Below are 18386 nucleotides of genomic sequence, written 5' to 3'. Positions count from 1 at the left end.
CTGAGGACGTCCAGGGCAAGGCAGAGGGGCCCCAGGCTGGCCGGGACCTGCACCCTCCCATTGCTGGGTGCCAGCTGGGAGGATGGTGCAGCTGGGAGCTGGGGCACAGGACGGGGGCACCCAAGGCGGCGGCTGCAGCACAGGTCAGTCCTGGAGAGTGACCTCCCAAGGCCACTGGTGGGAAGGGCCTCAGAGTGGGAGTGACACGGGGTCTGCTGGAGGCGGTTCCCAGGCTCAAGGCTGCAGCCCCAAAGTCCCCCACACAGCCCTTCGGCCCTCAGGGAGCCGGGCCCTCCGGGGCCTCCCGCCCGCAGGCACACAGCTCCCTGCTCGTCTGAAGCCCCCCACTTCGGGGGATGACGGCCACGGCTCTGCGCAGGCAGCTGTGAGGTGGGGCAGGGGCCCCGCACGGTGCCCAGCGGCAGAGCCCCGGCCCTGGGCCCACTGTCCCCTCTGAATCGCCAGGGGGACCCTGGCCTGAGGCTGCAGGAGCTTCAAGCGTCCTGGGGGCACCTGGCGCCCCACCCTGACCCCGTCTCTCCTGACATCTGCTTTCCGGGAGGTGCCCCGTCCCTGGATCTACTGGTGTGGACGCCCCTGCCACTCCAGTGGACCTCCAGCAGAGGGCGGGCGAGACAAGACCTGTCCCCCAGGGGCAGAAAGTGAGAGTGGGGTCCCTGCCCTCCTGCTGCTGGGGTGGGGTGGGGTGGCCAGGCTAGCCCTGGAGACCGAGAGGCCACACCAAGACCAGCCTGCGGCCAGCTCCACCTTCCAGGGTCACCTGAGCCGGCCCTGCCCCAGCCCGGCCCCACAGCCAGCTTTTCCCAGACAAAGGAGGCTGGACAGAGGCTGGGCCCTGCCTGTGGGCTCCCGTTGGCCCACCCCAGTGCCACCTCCATGCCGAGGAGCCGCCTCCGCAGGTGAGGTCCACGGGGCGGGGACCGTGCCCGGGCTTGGGGGGCTGCAGGGGTGACGGGACCCTCACGCGGCCCGCACTCAGCGCCGGGGTCTGGGCCCCACCCTGTGTCCCTCCCTCAGGACCTGAGGCTCAGCTGCCTGCCGCCCACCTGCCCTGGGCCCCCCGACCACAGGGACAGTCCCAGCCTGCAGCCTGGGGCTGCGTGCCACACACCAGGCGGCTGGCACGGGTGGGGCCACGCTTACCTGCCTCTGGGCGGCAGCCCCGAGGTGGGCCTGACAGAACTTCACGGCCTGCTCCAGGGCAGCCTCCTCGTCCACCTGAGCAAGGACATGCCTGCGGTCAGTGGGCCTCAACGACGGCTCTCAAGACAAGCCCCCCATGCTGCTCCTGGGGGGGTCCCAGCCCTGCCCCGGGCCCCAGCCCCCAGGGCTGCTGCTCAGGGACCAGCTGGCCATGCTGTGTTCACATCTGTGGCCGCGGGACTTCACCCTTGGGGGCGGAGGCTGGGGGGGCCTGGGTGACAAGCTGCCCCCTTGACCCCCTGGAATCTGGGTGGTGGGCTGGGCTGAGGGAGCCCAGGGGACAGAGGTGGGCGTGAGGCGGGGAGAGGGGGCCTGGCGGTGGCCCTGGGTGGGGGAGACGCCGGCCTGGGGTGGGGAAAGGGCTTGCCCTCACCTGCAGGAAACCCAGGGCTTATGTTTCCTAGTTTATCAGCAACAACTACAAAGTCACTGCTGATGCTTGAGAGAGACAGCAGTACAGGGACACGGGAGGGAGGTGTCAGGGGCTCACCCTGTGCCCGCCTGACACTGCCCGGGGCTCTTCCTGTGGAAAGAACCTATTTTTCTCTAATTAGAGGGAAAATAAAAACCTATGCCTGAGGGACTGAAAAACACAAAAGGCAGCAGAGGAGAGAGGTGGCAGGGCCTCCCCGCCCGGCCTGACCAGGCTTCTGCAAGGCGGCCTCCTTTCCTTTGAGACTAGTTACAGACGTTTAGAAGAGAGTTGTCTCTTTCAGCACATACCTCCCCAGCTTTCCCGAGATATAGTTAAGTAAAACTGTAACATATTCGTGGAGAAGGCAATGGTACCCCACTCCAGTACTCTTGCCTGGAAAACCCCATGGATGGAGGAGCCTGGTGGGCTGCCATCTATGTGGTCGCACAGAGTCAGACACGACTGAAGCGACTTAGCAGCAGCAGCAGTAACCTATTTGAACCTCTCTGGGGTTCAGAGTAGGACACCTCGGAGTGGCTGGGGACGACTGGACGCCCACCCGTGGGGCCTCCTGGAATGACTGGACACCCACTGGTGGGGCCTGGTGGGCAATGATGACGCCCACCCACGGGGCCTCCAGGGATGACCAGACGCCCACCTGCGGAGCACCGAGGATGGCACCATCAGGGACTGCGGGGCGCCACCTGACGTGTACTCCGAGGCCTCCGGGGGCCCGCCTGAGGCCACCCACCTGCTTGATGAGCATGTAGGTCTCCGACATGATCCTCTCGATGCGGCCCAGGTCACAGGCCACGCCCTTCTGGCCCTGCTGCCACACGCGGTAGGCGTCCAGCAGGAGCGTCTTGCCGGACTCCGTGTCCTCCAGGAGCTTCCTCTTGCGGCTGGGCCGCAGGGGTGCTTCCTCGGGGTGGGTGCCTGGCCTGGGCCCGGGGGTGGGGGTGGCGGTGGGCGGGGCCAGAGCAGGTGGGCCGGGCGGCCGGGCACTGATGCTGAGCTCCTCCAGGGACAGCTCGGTGGGCCGGCTCTCGGGGCCCCGGTCCCTGGGGGGGCAGCCTGGCTGCAGGGGCGGTGGCCCCCGCTCAGGGTCCGCGCCTCGGGCGGTGGCGTCACACGTGTCCATGGGCTCAGCGGGGCCGGCCCGGGGGCTCCCCTTGTCCTTGCGCGCCCCGGCCCGGTCTGCGCCCTCCCCTGCATCCATGGCCACGGGCCGGTGGTTGAGGGGACCCGCTTCGCCCCCTGGCTCGGCGCCTGGCCCGGAGCCGTCGCCCAGAGGGGGCTTCTTGGGGTGCGGGAGACCCTCCTTGTCGTCCTCGGGACTGGCCCTGTGGGAGACGTCTGTGGTCATCCTGGCTCCAGGGAAGCCGCAGGCCTTGGGCCCGAGGCGTTCCGACCCCTACGAGGAAAGCGAGAATTAGACGCGTGGTCTCTGGTGTTTCCTGCCCCAGGCACCGGCAGTGCCCACCCCGGCCTCTCCCACCAAGGCCACTCTGGGCCTGCCCGTCTGCCCGCTGGTCAGGGCTGGGGCCACAGCACTGCCTGCAGGGCCCTGGCCATGGCTCTGCCTCTGAGGAGCAGCCGCCCTGCCCTGCCGGCAAGTGCGCTGGCTGCAGGGATGAGCCCACCCAGGCCCCCCACCAGGCCCAGACAGGCTCACTGGGCAGGGGGCATGGCGGCCGACAGCCCTGGCTCACGGTCACCCCCCCGCTAGGGTGGTGACTGGCCTCAGAGTGCCCAGCCATGAGGAGATGGTGAGCGCAGCTCCTGGAGGGGGGCTGGCTGGGTGAGGGCGTGGGCTGAGGGCCCCTTGGATGGCGCTGGTGGGTGGGGTGTGCACCTCCGTGAGCTCGCTCAGCGTGTCCTCCAGCACCTTCACAGTGAGGATGAAGGCCCGCTGTGCCAGGACCTGGCGGTCAGCATCTCGCAGATACTTCCTGCAGCGTGCAGGGGAGGCCACGGGTCAGAGCCGCGCAGCAACGGCGGTCCGTGCCCCTCTGCTCCCGGAAGTGTTCCCGGGGCCTCCTTCCGCACACCGGCACTGCGTGTGTCCCCGGTCCCCGGGGTGAGGCTCTGAGCCCCAGGGCTGGGGAGTGGGCTCGGCCCACTACTCTTGGCTGTCACACAGGACTCTGGCCGACCCTTGCGGGCTACACTCACTTGCCCTGGTCCGGGGTGCGCTGCAGCATGGAGGAGACCTTGAGCAGGGTGCCGTGGTCCCGCAGCTGGGCCAGGACCTTGAGCAGCAGCACGACGGAGCGGTTCATGTGCCAGGCAAAGCTGCCCGGCCGGTCGATCTCGTCCACGGGGATCCGCCAGATGCCCTGAGGAACGGATAAGCCGGGTGTGAGAGGACCACACGGGCTGACGGTGCGGGGGCACCTGCTCCTAGTGGGAGATCACAAGTGAACCGCAGCAGCTGGGCAGGCCAGGCGAGCCCCAGGCCTGGCCGTCCCCAGCGCTCCAACCAGCAGTGCTGGAGACTCTTGAGGGCCTCCAAAAGTGAGCGGCCGCTCCCGGGGACACTGGATGCCGCCTTCCCTCAATTCTTGTCTGCCCAGCATTCTGGTGCGGCCGGGACCCCTTCCACTGCCCTCCTGGCTGACCCCACTGTCTGCCAGATGGTGGGAGCCCCCCCATTGACCCTGTGCCGTGCTTAGCCCCAGGAGACGCCTGGATCAGAGCTAGCACCCCCAGTATGGCTCCCATGGCACCTCCCCACCTGCACAGGAGCAGTCAAGGGGGGATGACGGCCAGCACAGCTGAGGGGGGCCAGTGAACAGAAGAAGCTCATGCCTCTGAGCTGCCCCAGGCTGGGTGCTGGACCTTAGGAACTGTGTCTCCGGGGCAGGCTCCCAGGCGGGCCCCGTGGCCAGCACCCTGGAGAAACTCCTGCCCAGGAAGGATGGCACCATGAGCCCCAGCACTGCCTCCTGTTTGTGGGGCCCATGGTGCCGTGTCCTGGGGAGCCGGACAACCGCCTGTGGCCCCTCCTCCTGCTCCAGCAGTCCCGGGGTAGGGTTGGGGGGAAGCGAGGCCACCCCCGACCCTAAGCCTTTCAGGCAAGCGAGGAGCTCCACACCCTCGGGGCCAGGTCCTGCAGCCTGGCCACCGGTTTGCAGTGGACACGGGGGCCCTTCTGGAGAAGGCCGAGCAGCCAGCCCTGCGCTGCCCGACAAGCACCATCCGGCCAACATGGGGCCGGGGTCCCAATGCTGCATCTCCTACCGGCGGGCGCAGCTTCTGCAGCAGCTCGGGGGCGCAGCCCACCTGAGGTGCAACAGCAGGGGCTAGAAGGGCATCGTGGGCAGCCGAGTGAGACCCAGGAGGGGCCCATGCTCCCCCATGCCCCCCCATGCCCCTGTAGGCATCCCTGTGGTCCCTGCCACAGTCTGCACAGGGCCAGTGATGGAGACACACTTGGGGTGGGGAGAGGGGTGTGCGAGGTGAGCCAGGGTGCACACAGATGTTCCGCGGAGGGCACAGAGTCACGGGGGGGTGGGGGGTGGGGTTGGGCCTCCCGCTGCTGCCAGCCCATGGGGTCATTGCAGGCAGCGAGGGCCTCGATGAGGACACTTGCCGGATGGCACCAAGGAGTCGCCTGCCGCCCACCTGGTCACGTGGAGGCAGCGACTGCCCATCTCGCCCTCCAAGGCTGCCCTCCCCGTGCCCGCTTCCCACACGCTGCTCCTCCCAGTGGGGCCCGCCCAGTCTGGGGTGTCACCATCACGACTCCGGGTGCACGGCTTGGCTGGACCTGCTCTCGGTGGTGGGGGGAGCCAAGGTCAGCAAGGAGCAGGCAGCCTGGAGGCCACAGCCCTCACGCAGCCTCCTGGGGCGGGGGCAGCACTCCTGGGACGGGCCTGATTCCCACCCCCTCACACAAGGCTCTTTCCTACTAACCCCAGGCCGGGTAAAGACATGCGGGCAGAACGTTAAGACCAGCAACTTCAGAAAATCAGGAGGTAAAAAGAAATCAGGCAGAGTGCACAGAAGGTCAGGAGGAAAGCGGTTACCACGAGCCCTGGGCAGATTGCAGGGCCACAGGTGGGCAGGTGGTGAGCAAGCCCACAGGCCCGCCCCCGCCTCTGTGGGCTGTGCTGAGCCCGGCATCTGGGAAAGGTGAGCCTCGTCCCGTTCCCAGGGTGGGGCGGGAGCGCCTCCCACGGAAGCCCCTGCAGAGACGGGGAGCCCCCTGAGTGACCAGGCACCGGGTGAGGACGCCATGTGTGGAAGGGAAGGGAAGCGGCCACGTCCCACCCCTCCCGCAGCAGAGGCCCCTGCACCACCCAGAGAGGGCTGTGTGCAGGCCCCGGGGAGGCAGGGGTCACACTGGGACCAAGGAAAGGGCGTGGGCAGCAGGGCCCGACAGGAAGACCCAGATGCGCTTGGGGGCCCGAGGGACAGGCTGGATCAGGACGGTGGGGAGCTGGACCCCCACCAAGGGCGGTGGTACTGGTGGGGCTGGGGGCCACGGCTCGCCTGCTCCTCAAGGCGCCCGCCACCGGGCGGCAGGCGGGGGCTCCTTCCTGGCCAGGAAGACGCCCGCGTGGGCACTGGGGGGCATTGGGGTTCAGTGGCGGCCTCAGCGTGCTCAGAGCTCACCCGCATGCCTGGCGGCTCCTCTGCAGGATCTCAGCTGACCCTGCTGCCCGCTGTTCAGGCTCCAGGCTGCCAGCGGGTGGATGAGGTCATTGAGACCAACCGCAACCACCTACTGGATAATTCATGGAGCCCCAGACTCTAGGCCTAGCGTAATGCGTGTGCTTAGTCACTCAGTCTTGTCTGACTCTTTGCGACCCCATGGGCTGCAGCCCGCCAGGCTCCTCTGTCTGTGGGGATTCTCCAGGCAGGAATACTGGAGTGGGTTGCCATGCCCTCCTCCAGGGGATCTTCCGGACCCAGGGACCGAACCCAGGTCTCCCGCATCGCGGGCGGGTTCTTTCCTGTCTCAGCCACCGGAAACCCAAGAATACTGTCGTGGGTAATCTATCTCCTTTCCAAGGAATCTTGCCCACCTAGGAATGAGAAACTGAGATTCTTCTGCATTGCAGGCGGATTCTTTACCAGCTGAGCTACCAGGGAAGCCCCAAGCGCTTAACACAGCTCCTGAACCCTCCCTGCAGCCCAGAGCTGGGCACGTTCTGCTGCTCTTGAGGAAAGCGGGCCGAAGCAGCTGATCCACGGACAGGCAGTCCGCTCTCAAGGGCTGCTGGGAAGCGGGGCCTGGAGGGGGGTCCTGGGGAGGGGACGGACGGGAGAGGCCCCCCTGGGCACGGGGCACTGCTAAGGCCCACAGCTCAGCCTGAGCCAAGCACACCGGGGTCTGAGGAGAGCCTCTTACTGGATGGGCCAGGGCTCCTCTCCCTGCTGCCCCGGAGTTCCCGGCTGGCCGCCGGTCCACACCTCCCTAGACGCCTCAGCGTGGGCCACTGAGGAGCGCAACTCCCTGGGCAGAGGAGGGCGGCCGGACAGCCTCTCCATGGGCCCAGGGCCGGCTCTGAGCCAGGCAGACAGAGGGCAGCAACCCAGACCGGTCCCGGCCCTCACAGCAGACCCACCAGCTGGGCCACCGCTCGGGATCCCAGACCTCGGGGTCGTTCCAGGGCCCCAGGCCCACCTGTTGCCTTCACGGACCCTGCCCTTCAGTCAAGGCCCCTTCACACCAAGGGTGGAGACAGAGCCTCCCCCGGGAAAGCATGTGGCCGGGAAACGCCAGGAGAGAAGGCCGCGAGACACACAGCCCGAGCCCTGCTCAGCCCCGGGGGCCAGGCTCCTCTGGGAGGGGGGACAGCGAGGCTCAGGCCGTGGGGGCTGAGTGGAGACCCGGACTCGTCTCGTGTCCACACCAGCAGGGACAGTCGGAGTATGTAACTAACCGTGTGCAGGGTGGCCCAGGGAGCTTGGGGTGGGACCGGGACCGGGGTGCCGGGGCCAGATTGCTGGCCTGGGCTCTGCGCACCCTCCCTGGACGCTCACAAAGGACTGAGAAGTCAGCAACGCGGCTTGTGACTTACAGAGAATTGGGGCTGCGGGGAACCAGGAAGCGACACCAAGTCACTTCAGTCTCCCACCAGGGGGACAGCGTGCGGGGAAGCCAGGGGCCTCCCTAGCACCCCAAGGGCCTCAGAGGCTTCCTGACCAAGCCCCAGGGCCCCGGTGTGGGCCTGTCCTCCAGCTCCGGCTGCCGGCTGCCCCCACTGACCCCCACTGCCACATGCACGGGACGCGCCTGTGCCCCAGCACCCGCGCAGCTCTAACAGGTGGGCAGAGGGGAGAGAAGCCCCACTGGGAGCACCCAGGAAGGCCGAGAAGAGCTGTGCCTGGGGCCCGGGGGAGGGAGCGAGGAGGGCGGGCCCGCGGGCCCAGAGGTCTCGGGTGGAAAGAGGCAGGCGGCTCCCAAGGGCCCGCGTCCACCTGGGGCTCTCCCAAGCCCAGCCCGCCTGAGCAGGGGCTCCAGGGCGGTGTCAGGGGCCGACCTGCCTCCTGCCCCTCGGCCCCCTGGACCCTGAACTCCTCTGTGTGCCTCTCGGTCAGTAGGCCTGCTATTGCCTGCATAGAGGTGACCTTCTGGGGGGGTACCTGGCCGACCTACAAGACTCTCCAGAAAAGGAACGTTCCAGGTCAAGGCCGCAAACCCTGCTCCGAGTGCCCTCCACCTTGGGGCAGCTCATGGGTGGCAGGCCTGGGCGGTCTGCGCCCCGGATGGAGCCCCGCTGGTGTGAGGGGGGCCCCTGGGTCCCCCAGGGCAGCTTGGCTGGGCAACTGCACAGAAAGCCAAGTGCATCCCAGGACCTGGGCAATCATCCTGGAGGGGTGGTCTGTGCCCCAGGGCGAGGGGACAGGAGAGAGGCTGGGCTGAGGAGGAAGCGGGGAGAGAGCCAGGACTCTGGGGAGGGGGTGGTTCAGGAAAAGCCAGGGAGGGAGCCTGCATCAGGAGCCTCAGCCCAGTGGGGAGGCGGGGGAGGGACAGCCCCCTAGGGCTGGCCTCGTGCCCCAGGTGTCCTGAGCAGATGGCGTGGAGAACATGAAGTTCTCGTTCTAGTATTTAACTCGGTAATGGAGCACACGTGAGACTCTCCTTCGTCATCACAAACTCCCCATCACTTCAAGTGACCCTAGCACATCACCCCGCGGGGGAGCCCTGACTTCCCCAAGTCCCCTCTAGGGGGACCTCCAGGGAGGCATCTTCACCGTCAGCAGGAAGGAGGCCAGGTAAGGGCTCTTCTCCCTCCCCTGGGGCTGGACCCCTCCCACAGAGGCTGAGGCTGCCTGCCCAGAGATGCGGGGAGGACTCCGTCTGTCCCGGCCAGCCCAGCCCTCAGCCCCGAGCCGGCCCCCTTCCCAGAGCTGCTCAGTTCACAGAGCGCCCGAGGGAGAACCCGCTTCCCCAACAGAGGGATTCCTGCCCCTCCTTGGCAAGGGCGCAGCGGTGACTCAGCGCTCCCAGCAGGCGAGGCCAGGACAGCCTGCTGCCGGCCCACTCCACGCAGCAGGGGCCTAGAGGGAACCCTCAGCGGCGCCGGGGGCGGGGGTGGGTGCCAGGGTGGGAGGGCAGGGGCCTTTCCCCCAGAGAAACACGAAGACTTTGCTTCCAGGACAGCCTCGGTGCTGCAGGCTGACCCCGGGCGGAGCCAGGAAGGGGTCGGTCTCTGGACAGTGAGGCTCTGAGGTCAAGAACGGCCTTGTTGGGGAGGATACCAGCGTCCTCCACTGTCCTGGGAGATACCTGTTACCTGTACCCATGCAAACCTCCCCAACAGCAGGACCACCTGGAGAGCAACAGGGAGGGCTGTGCAAGGCTGCACCCGCTGCCCACAGGCCGACAGTACTCACGGGGCAAGCCCACCATTTCTGCCCCACTCACACCTCCCCGGGAGACCAGTTCCAGGACCCGCGGCAGCAGATCTCAGCCTACTTCCCGCCCCGCCCCCGGCATCCACCTGGCCTGTCCCCAACGGGGGGCAGCGGCAGAGCCGGGGCTGGCCAGCCGGGCACCACCTCTCCCCTCTCAGGCCCAGACGGCTCCATCTCCTCTAGGAACTGCCCCGGTGGAGTAGGACGCAGTGTCCAGCTTGTCTGCTCCCCATCTCCCTGAAGCCCTGCTGAGCCACGGGCCGGGCGCCTCCCACAGCAGTCAGGGCCACCAGCTGGCTCCAGGCCCTGGGTTAAGGGCCTGCCAGGGCCGGGCTAAGTTGAGCACCCCCTGGGGGCAGGAAGTCCTGAGGCCTCCTCTGCAAAGCCCGGAGGGCCGCCTCTGGCCGTAGGGTCGCACAGAAGCCGCCAGGGGCGCCCTTGCCCTGGCCCCGGGAGCTCTCCAGGCTGGGCCGAGAAGGGCAAGGGAGTCCCCGCGCCGTCCACCGGGAAGAGTCCCCCGCGCAGGCAGGGGCTGGGGAAGCCTGCCATTTGCCTGCAGCCGGCGCCCGCCCGTTTCCAGGCTCTTCTGCCAGATGAGACGTCGCACAACACGGGGTCCCCAGAACTGCCAGACTGTTCGTCCCCTCCCCCTCCGGGGAGAAACAGAAATGACAAACAACGAAGTGCGCGGAGGCAGCCCACCTGGCAACTGCGCCGGGGCCCCGCCCGCGCCCTCCCGCCCACTCGCGGCGGGGCAGCGGCCCGGCCCGCGCGGGGAGTAGGCCCTGCGCTCGCCGGACCCGGCACCAGCTTCCCGCCCCCGCACGGCAGCTATTTATAGCCGGGGAAGCACCGCGCCGGGCGCCGCTGCCCACCCGCCGGCCGGCTCACCAGCCCCGGGAGCGGCCCGCGCAGCTCCGGGCCCGCGCCGCCCGCCGCGAAGTTGCCGGGTCGGCGGCGGGCGGGCGGCTTTCGCTTTCGGGCGGCTGGCGCAGCGCACACCCCCGCGCCCACTCGCGGCATCCGCGGGCCGGCTGGGCTCGCCTGGGGTTCGCGGGCGGGCTTCTCTCCCGGCCCCCGCCGCCCCCGCGCGCGCGCCCGCCCATCCGCCGCCCACCTGGCGCTGTGCGGGCCCCGGCCGGGGGCAGGGGGCGCCGCGGCCCCGCTGCCTGCCGACTTCCTCCGCCGCGGCGCCCGGGAAACCGCGGCCCGCGGGCTTCCTGCCGCGCCGGGCGGGTGGGCGGGCGGGGGGTCGGGCGCGCGAGCCGGCCCCGGGGACTGAGCCGAAGCTCCGGAGTGCGGGGAGCCCGCGGGCAGAGGGGCAAGGCGGCCGCGGCCCGCCCCAGGCAAGTTCCTACCCGCCGGCTCCGCCGTGGCATCTGTGCAGGGAGCTAGGGCGGGCGCCGGGCCATGGCGCGGAGGCTCGCTCGGCGGGCCGGGGCGGGGCGGCGGGGCCGGACGGGGCGCGGGCGCTCGCTGCTCGGCCTGGAAGCAGGCCCAGCGGCACGACTGACTTGGCCGGCCAATCGGAGCAGATTCCGGGCCGGGCCCCCGGCGGTACCGGGGGGCATAGCCCTTGCCACGGGAAGCTGTGGGACCGGGCGTCCCAGGCCCAGTGGGGCAGGGACGTCCAGGAGGGTGGACGGCAGGGCGACAGGAGCCAGCGTGCGCTGGGCCGGGCTGTCCACACCCTGCACCGCGCAGCTCTGAGCCCGGGGCTCCTGGACTTGTGCCCTGTGCGAGGCAGAGGCCTGGGTGAGTGGGGGGCTGTCCTTGCTGACCCAGTGCGGCGCTGGGAGCTGGAATGCCGACTCTCCCAGGACCATCCTCCAGCAGGGAGGGCAGGCTAGAAGCCACTGCGCCCTGCAGGGGGCTTTCCAGCTGGGAGGGGCGGCTTCGCCAGCTGGGCTGTGAGTTCCAGGAGCAGATGAGACTGGGGGGAGCAGCGGGGCTGGGCAAGAGGCCCGGCAGGCTCAGGACCCCTCTGCAGAGCTCCGCAGTGCTCAGGGATGAAGAGTGGGTGTCCCTCCTGGAAGGGCAGCCAAAGCCGCCGGGAGCACACAGCGCCTTCCCCAGCGTTTTCCGTGGGGCGGCCCCGTGGAGTCACCCCCCAGCCCCTGGTTGCTTCTCCCCCTCCCCGGCTGAGAGGCACAGCAGGGGCAGAGCTGATGGGAGACGCTGCCTCCAGCCCAGGCCGGGCACCAGCCCCCACACCATTGCTTCCCCAGCCCAGCAGTACCAGGACTGACCCGTTCTCCTCTGACCGACACCCAGAGGCCTCAGGGCCGCCTGGCCCATCCTGGTGACAGCCCCCCCAAGCCAAGTAGCTTCCACTTGTCCTGCCCAGGCTGGCTCCTGCCCACCAGCTTTCCCGGGCTTGCCACGTGCCCCTGATCCAAACAGGCCCAAGGCCAGCCTTCAGCCGGCAGCTTTTGCACTCCCGGGCCACCCTGTGTCCAGGGCCACAGCAGCAGTCTGGCACCCCCCTGGAGGATCATAACTCCGCCTGGCACTGGAAGGACCTGGGCTGGGCTCCCAGAGAGCACAGAGCCACAGGGAGATGGGCCACCTCGAGGCTGTGCCCACAGCGCTGGGTCTCAGGCCAGGAGAGCCTGGGCCGCGTGTCAGGTCGCAGCAGCCACGCCTCGTATCGTCACCTGCTGGGAGCTCGGGCCACCAGCTGTCCTCGCGCGGCCCCACCTGGCCATCCCTGCTTGCTCTCTGCTCCCCACCACCTCTCGGGTAAACACCTGCACCCCTGTGGGGCCTGAGAGCCCAGAGGTGGCCACCAAAGCCAGAGGGAGCCACAGGAGGTGGGACTGCTCGACTCGTCTGCGCGAGTAACCCCTGGCAGGGCAGACAAAAGCAAGAAGACCAGAGGTAAAGCCCAGGAGTCTCCAGGTGTCCCTGTCAAATGAGCAGCAGAGAACGAATAGAGGCCTTCGGGTGGAGACTGTCATCTGTGTGCGAATGGAAAGGAAGACTCCAAGGCCAAGAGGCGTGTGGTGGCCCGGGGTGTGGAACCCAGACAAACACGGGCAAGGCCCCAGGCCTGCGGCCGGCGGGGCACACGGCAGGCCTGCTAGCACCTCTCTGGACCCCTCGTGCTCGCTGGGCAGCGCAGGCCTCTCCAGTGGCCACCCCCTCCTGGAAACATGCACCTGTGCTTCGCCACACACACCTGAGGCCCGCACCCCCAGACTCAGGGCTGTGCTGTCCACGGGGACCACGTGGCCCAGGGGCCCCGCACAGCCACCCTGTAAGACCTGAGCCAACACAGGCCTGCAGACTGCTCTGGTTCCTGCCTGCGGGCTGTTAACCCAGCCCTCCCCCGACCTAACCCCCGTCTTCCCAGGGCTGAGTCCAGCTCTGCCCAAGAGGCAGGAACGCGTCTCGGAGCTCCCAGCCCACGCTCTCGGTGCCGGGCCTTCATGCTGCCAGCTGGCGTGCAGGCGTGGGCCTCCCCACTGTGGGGTGCCGGCTCCGTCTGTCGTGCGCCGGGGCAGCCTCTCTGCTGGAAGCGCGCCAGCCCCCTCTCCTTCCCCCAGTGGCCTGGAAAGGCACTTGCCTTCCCCCCTGGGCGCACAGACCCCAGCTGCCACCCTGCCATGTTCCCACTAGAGCCTCTGGTGCTCAGGAGCAGCTCAGACTGTGCTCTGCAGAGGGTCGCGGGCAGCACCGAGTCCAGCTACTTTGCCTATCTGACCTGTGAGTGAGGACACGGGCTTGAACGGGGGCCTACCCGGGGAAACGGAGGGCCGTGTGCAAGGACTACCCTGTCCCCGTGGCCTGGGGCGGCATCCACCTCAGCAGACGGCTGTGCCTGCAGCCACACTCAGCTCCGCATTGAGCACGCCTACCAGGGCCTGACCCACAGGCCCAACCGTGGATGCCAAGACTGCCGTGGGGAGGCTCGGCCATGGCCACGGCCAGCTTGGCTGACCTGGTAGGTCTAGGACAGGGTGGGGGCCAGAGTGGCTTCGGGAAGAAGGGGCAGGCGTCCGGGCTGGGTGCTGATGGCCGAGGACCCCCCAAATGGAGGGGGGACGGTCAGGGGGCCCACGTGGGCAGAATGCCAGGGGTCTGGGGGGGTGGGCAGCATGGAGCAAGGGGCTGGCAGGCTCAGAGGTCTTGGTGACCTGGCCGGGGCTCACCAGCATCTCCGTGGAACAAGAGGGTGCCAGGGCTCGGCTCCTCTACGCCCGCCCCACATCAGGGGCCTGGGAACGAGAGCGGCCGTCTCAGCGGGACTGCTGAGCCACCCCGTTTCATCTCAGGAGGGGCCACATCCTAGAAAAGCCGGGTCTGACGTGCACACAGAGGAAACCAGGCCGACTCCTCCCACCCCAACCCCGGTTCCACGCGGGCCTGCATGGGCTTGGGGGCATCTGCGCCTCAGCCTGTGCCCGGTGTCTCTCCTGGACAACTGACCTGGGGTCCTCCGCGGGGAGGGGCAAGCTGAGGCGGGCAGGGATCGAGCACGGACCCCAGACACAGCCAGCAGCTCCAGCGGAACGGCCGCAGGGGAACAGGCTCGGCCCGCAGAGCCCGGCCCCCCTCACAGGTGTGCGGCGTCATCCCCACCCACGGGGCTCCTGGAGCCCAGGGCGCCCCAGCCCACCTGAGGAGGGCCAGCTGGGCCTCTTGCTGGAAATGAAGCCCAGGCCAGCGCTGCCGGGGCCCGGGCCGGGCCGGAGCCTGAGCCTGTGCCAGCCTGGTGCTGGGCTGGGCCTGCTGGGGAAGCTCCACCTACCCTGGCACACCCTAGTTTCCAGCTTCCTACATGTGATCAGGGGTCGACATTTCAGAATTTGTTTTTAATCAACCACATTCCTGCAACATCCTTCCCACCTGGCCCTGAGCCCCTGCACCCCCTCCCAGTGGGCCGGTGAGCTCTGCTCCACGAGGTCCCTGTCCCAGCTGTGGCTGTGCCCGCCCGTGGGGCCTTCCTGCACCCGCTCCTAGATGCGGTGGCCCCAAGACACATGCGGTCCTCAATAACCCCCTGAGGTGAGTCTGGTAAGGCCCACTTGGCAGACAAGAAACAGTCTAACCAGTGCTGACCATCTTGTCCAAAGCCACCAGCTACAGGTGGGGCCAGGTGTGGGGCAGGCCCGGGGCTGGCCGTGTGTGTGTGTCCCCGGCCAGGCCTGTGAGGGAGCCCGTGCTCCACCCTCAGGGGCATTTGGGAGCCGTAGCCTGTCACCGTGGAAACCAGGCGGGGGGCTCCTAGAGCCTGCCACTCTGGTTCGGATTTCAAACTCCATGCCACTCTCTCAGAAGCCACTCGGTCAAACTTTCCAAGTAGGAAAAGTAGAAAGAAAGGTAGCATGGCATCTGAGCAGGGAAGCCCTGGCTGGCAAGCAGAGGGGTGGCAGGGCAGGGACCCTGGATCTCCCCCGGGCTCAGGCCCCCTCCAACAGGGAGCACACGGCCAGAGCAGGTGGGCCCAACCCTTCCTGACTTTGGGAGCTGCTGCCCTTTCGTGTGTGCCAACGGGGTGTGTGAGAAGGCGCTTTTGGAAAAAGGGCTGGAAAACCACTGACCTCATCCAGCTGGCTGGCCTTTGGACATGGGGAAACTGAGCTCAGACGGCTTGGACCAGGAAGTCAACAGCAGGGTGAACCCACGGGCAGGGCGGCATGCCAGGCCCCCCGTGGGCGTACAGGAGGCCCACGGTCAGGCCTGGCGTGGACGGGGTGTCCACAAGGCGCAGCACGTGGATGGAGGCCCCCACAGGCTGACCAGCACAGCAAGGGAGGCGGCCCGCAAGCCCAGCCCTGGTGGCCACCACGCGGGACACTCCTGAGCTCAGGGAACGATGGCGGGTCGGCTCCACGCCCTGGGGGATCCGCCCACCCTGTGCCCGGGCTTATAGGCCACCACCCGGCCACAGGCTGGGCGCCATGGGGAGGGCCTGGACCTGGAGTGAGCCGGGTGCCCCATGGGGCCAGAGGACCGAGCGGACTGGCGCAGCCCTGCCTCCCTCCCCCAGCACAGGTCCCTGCGGCACCACCACCCCAGCCAGGGCCTCAGGGAGTCCCACCGGGTCCTGCTCCCGTGGCCCCAGGAGACACACCCCGCCCCGGCCCTCTCCATCATTGGTCTGAGCAGCTCCAAACCTTGGGCCTCCTCCGGAAGCTGCCCCCCTGCAGTCCTCCAGACGGCGCCTGGCCCGGGGCGGCATCCCAGGGGACGAAGCTGAGCCTGCTACGTGCCTGCCTCAGAAAGGCTCAGCAGGGCCACCAGTCCCGGGAGCCGGCTTCTGAGAAAGGACTTTGCAGTGGGAAAGGTGTCCCCGCTGGAGACTGCTCTCAGGAACATGACATGGCAAGCTCCCAGCTGCTGGCCTGGGCTGGTCAGAAACTGGCGCGGAGGCTGCCTGCAGGACGTGGGCCCTGAGCTGAGTTCTGCACCCCCTGGGGGGGGCTGTCACAGTAGGCTCAAGGATGCCAGGGGCTAAAGACCCCCACTGCCTGTTTCTGCCCAAGCATCCTGGCAGGGGGCAGCACGGTGAGCCCACACTGGCCTCCAGGGGCCAGGCGAGCATGCCGGCGGGGGCAGCCCACCTGGAGTGCAGAGATCTATGACCGCCGTGCTCCTGTCTGGGCGGGGCCTGGGCATCCTGTGCACCCAAAGGCCTTAGGTACCTGCTCCAGACCGAACCGGGCCCAGCGCGAGAAGGCCACAAAGTCCACCAAGCTTGCAGAGCCGGGGGCCGAGAAGGAAGGAGACCTCGGCGCAGCTAAGAAATCACAAGTGTGCTAACCTTTTAAAGGCTCTTAAAAACTGGGCCTTTTTTCCCTGGAGAACTTGAAGTGACTCTTCTGTTTACTCTGCTTCTGCAACCAGCCCATCGATCATTTCAACAATGCTAAAAATACCGCTGCGGCGGGTGGACCGGTACTACAGCCCGGGCTGGGGTGTCCTCGGGTTGAACGCCCACTTCTCTTGTGTCCCCTGGTCCCCCCTTCACCCCGACGTCAGGACGGTGCTGCTGCGCTCGCGGCCCCCGCCTCCCTTCCGGCGGCTCGGAGCGGTGCAGGCTGTGGGGAGGGACACGCCTGCCCCTTGTGGCCGTGTGCCCTCGGGCCCGTGCCCAGGAAAGCTGTGGTCTCCTGCCCAGGCCACATGCGCCCCTCATCGCCGGCAGGCTGACCCCAGCGTGGGGCCAGTGCCAGTCTCACCCTCCCGCCAGCCACACTTCGGCACGAGACAGAGCGAAGCCCTCGTCCCTCCTCCAGCCCAGACTGGGAGTGCGGCCCCGGCCGGGCGCCTCCCCTGCTGGCGCCTCCGTGAGACAGGACTGCCTGTTCCACTACGCCTGGGTCTGGGGCCCCGGGACCTCTCTCAGCCCAGCTGCCCCCGGCCCAGCACGAGTCAGCTCCACACCCGGCGACACGCGCCTCGAGGTGTGGGCAGAGGGACTGGTCACAGCCAGCTGAGCCGAGGGATGCGGACGTGGCGGGCCCAGCCTCGGACAAGCCGGGGGCTGCTGCCAGTGGCGGCGTGCTCTCTGGACTGGCCTGGCCCTGGCCCCAGCGGGCGCCGGGGGGCAGGAACATGCGGTGTGTGCAGAGCAGCACCTCTTCCCTGGGCTGAGCCTGCGAAGGGCCAGCACTTGGGGCCGCTGATCGGGGCGGTGCGGTGACTCAGTGGCAGGGGGGGATCAAGCCCCCGAGGCAGGACTGCCCACTGGCCCCCAGGCGTGGAGCAGGGAGGGCGGGGGGAGGACAGCCAAGCCTGCTGTTGCGGCCGGCTCCGGCAGAGACCCCCGGGGCTTTCGAGGGCAGGAGGGGGTCATGTTTGCCCGCCAGGTACTGCTGGGGAGCTCTGGGCCCTGGAGGCCGCACCTGCACGCTGGGCACCGTCTCTGAACTCAGGGGCTCCTGGCCAGGACCTGGGCCTGGCCCTCCCTAGCACCGGCCTCTGCAGCTGGGTGGGGCTGGCGGACCCCCAGTCACCCACCACTGGAGGCAGTCAGGGTGGGACAGACACCTGCCGAGAAGCAAGGGCGCCAGGGATGGAGGGACTCCTCTTCCTGCTCTGCCCATCCGGCAGGTGTTCCCCGCGGGCTCCCAAGCAGGGGCCTTCCTCCCACCAGGGCCCTTGGGGAGCACTCAGCTCCAAGGCACAGGCACGTCGCGACACAGAGACGACTCCTGACGACCGTGCTTCCTGTCGGTTTGAGCAGCGTGGAGTTGGGACAGGACCACCGGGTGTGGTGCCTGCCGAGTGTGCCAGAGCCCCTGGGGCAAAGGGACAGGCCTGGGTATGGGAAGGGGCCCCTGTCGCCCTGGGCACCCCACGGGCAGACCAAGATGCAAGCTGCTTTGGTTCTGAGAGCCCGGGCAGCGGGGCAGATGGGTCGGGGCGCTGCCGTACCAGCAGAGCCACAGCCTCCGACCGCGGCGGGAGGGCAGGCGTGGGCGCCAGGCCGCACAGGCGGGCCCAGGGGTGCGTGTGGACAGCGACGTTCGCATCTCAGGCTGCCCCACCTGAGCCGGGCAAGCCCCCACCCTCTAGCCGGGCCCGTCTGGTACCAGGCCCCCCGCTGCACCCACCCTCAAGCCCCAAGCAGGCCGCCTTCCGGTCCTCAGGGCCCAGAGCGTGCCGAGGGCTCCCACCCACCTGTCATGATCACCTGCCGGGGGCAGTCCTGTGCCGGGTCTGGGCCTTGTGAGGAGGGCAGGGCGGGAGCCCAGCCGGCCAGGCCAAGAGACCGGCCCGGGTGCCGTGGGTCCCTGCAGCCTGAGCTGGGGGCGGGCCTGAGGGGAGGGGTGGCCCGCGCCTCCACTCTGCTCCCTCCCGCTCAGGTCCCTGCCTCGCTGCCAGCACAGCCCAGGATGCGGGAAGAGTGCCCGCTGGGGCGCTC

General features: G+C 68.5%; 1 protein-coding gene across 4 annotated transcripts in view; it reads right to left on the bottom strand.

Moving 5' to 3' along the window:
- The window catches only part of CABIN1 (calcineurin binding protein 1), a 71424-nt gene that overhangs the window by 3072 nt on the left and 49966 nt on the right, over positions 1 to 18386 (bottom strand). For all 4 annotated transcript variants that reach the window (XM_061385525.1, XM_061385522.1, XM_061385521.1 and 1 more), the window contains exons 30-33: positions 3815 to 3978; positions 3495 to 3591; positions 2391 to 3053; positions 1165 to 1239 (exon numbers count right to left, since the gene is read on the bottom strand). In XM_061385525.1, the coding sequence (XP_061241509.1) occupies positions 1165 to 1239; positions 2391 to 3053; positions 3495 to 3591; positions 3815 to 3978 (999 nt within the window). The remainder of the gene's footprint in view (positions 1 to 1164; positions 1240 to 2390; positions 3054 to 3494; positions 3592 to 3814; positions 3979 to 18386) is intronic.

Source organism: Bos javanicus, chromosome 17 (genome assembly GCF_032452875.1).
Source record: "Bos javanicus breed banteng chromosome 17, ARS-OSU_banteng_1.0, whole genome shotgun sequence".
Classification (NCBI taxonomy): Eukaryota; Metazoa; Chordata; class Mammalia; order Artiodactyla; family Bovidae; genus Bos; species Bos javanicus.
This window is presented reverse-complemented; position numbering and strand designations above follow the sequence as displayed.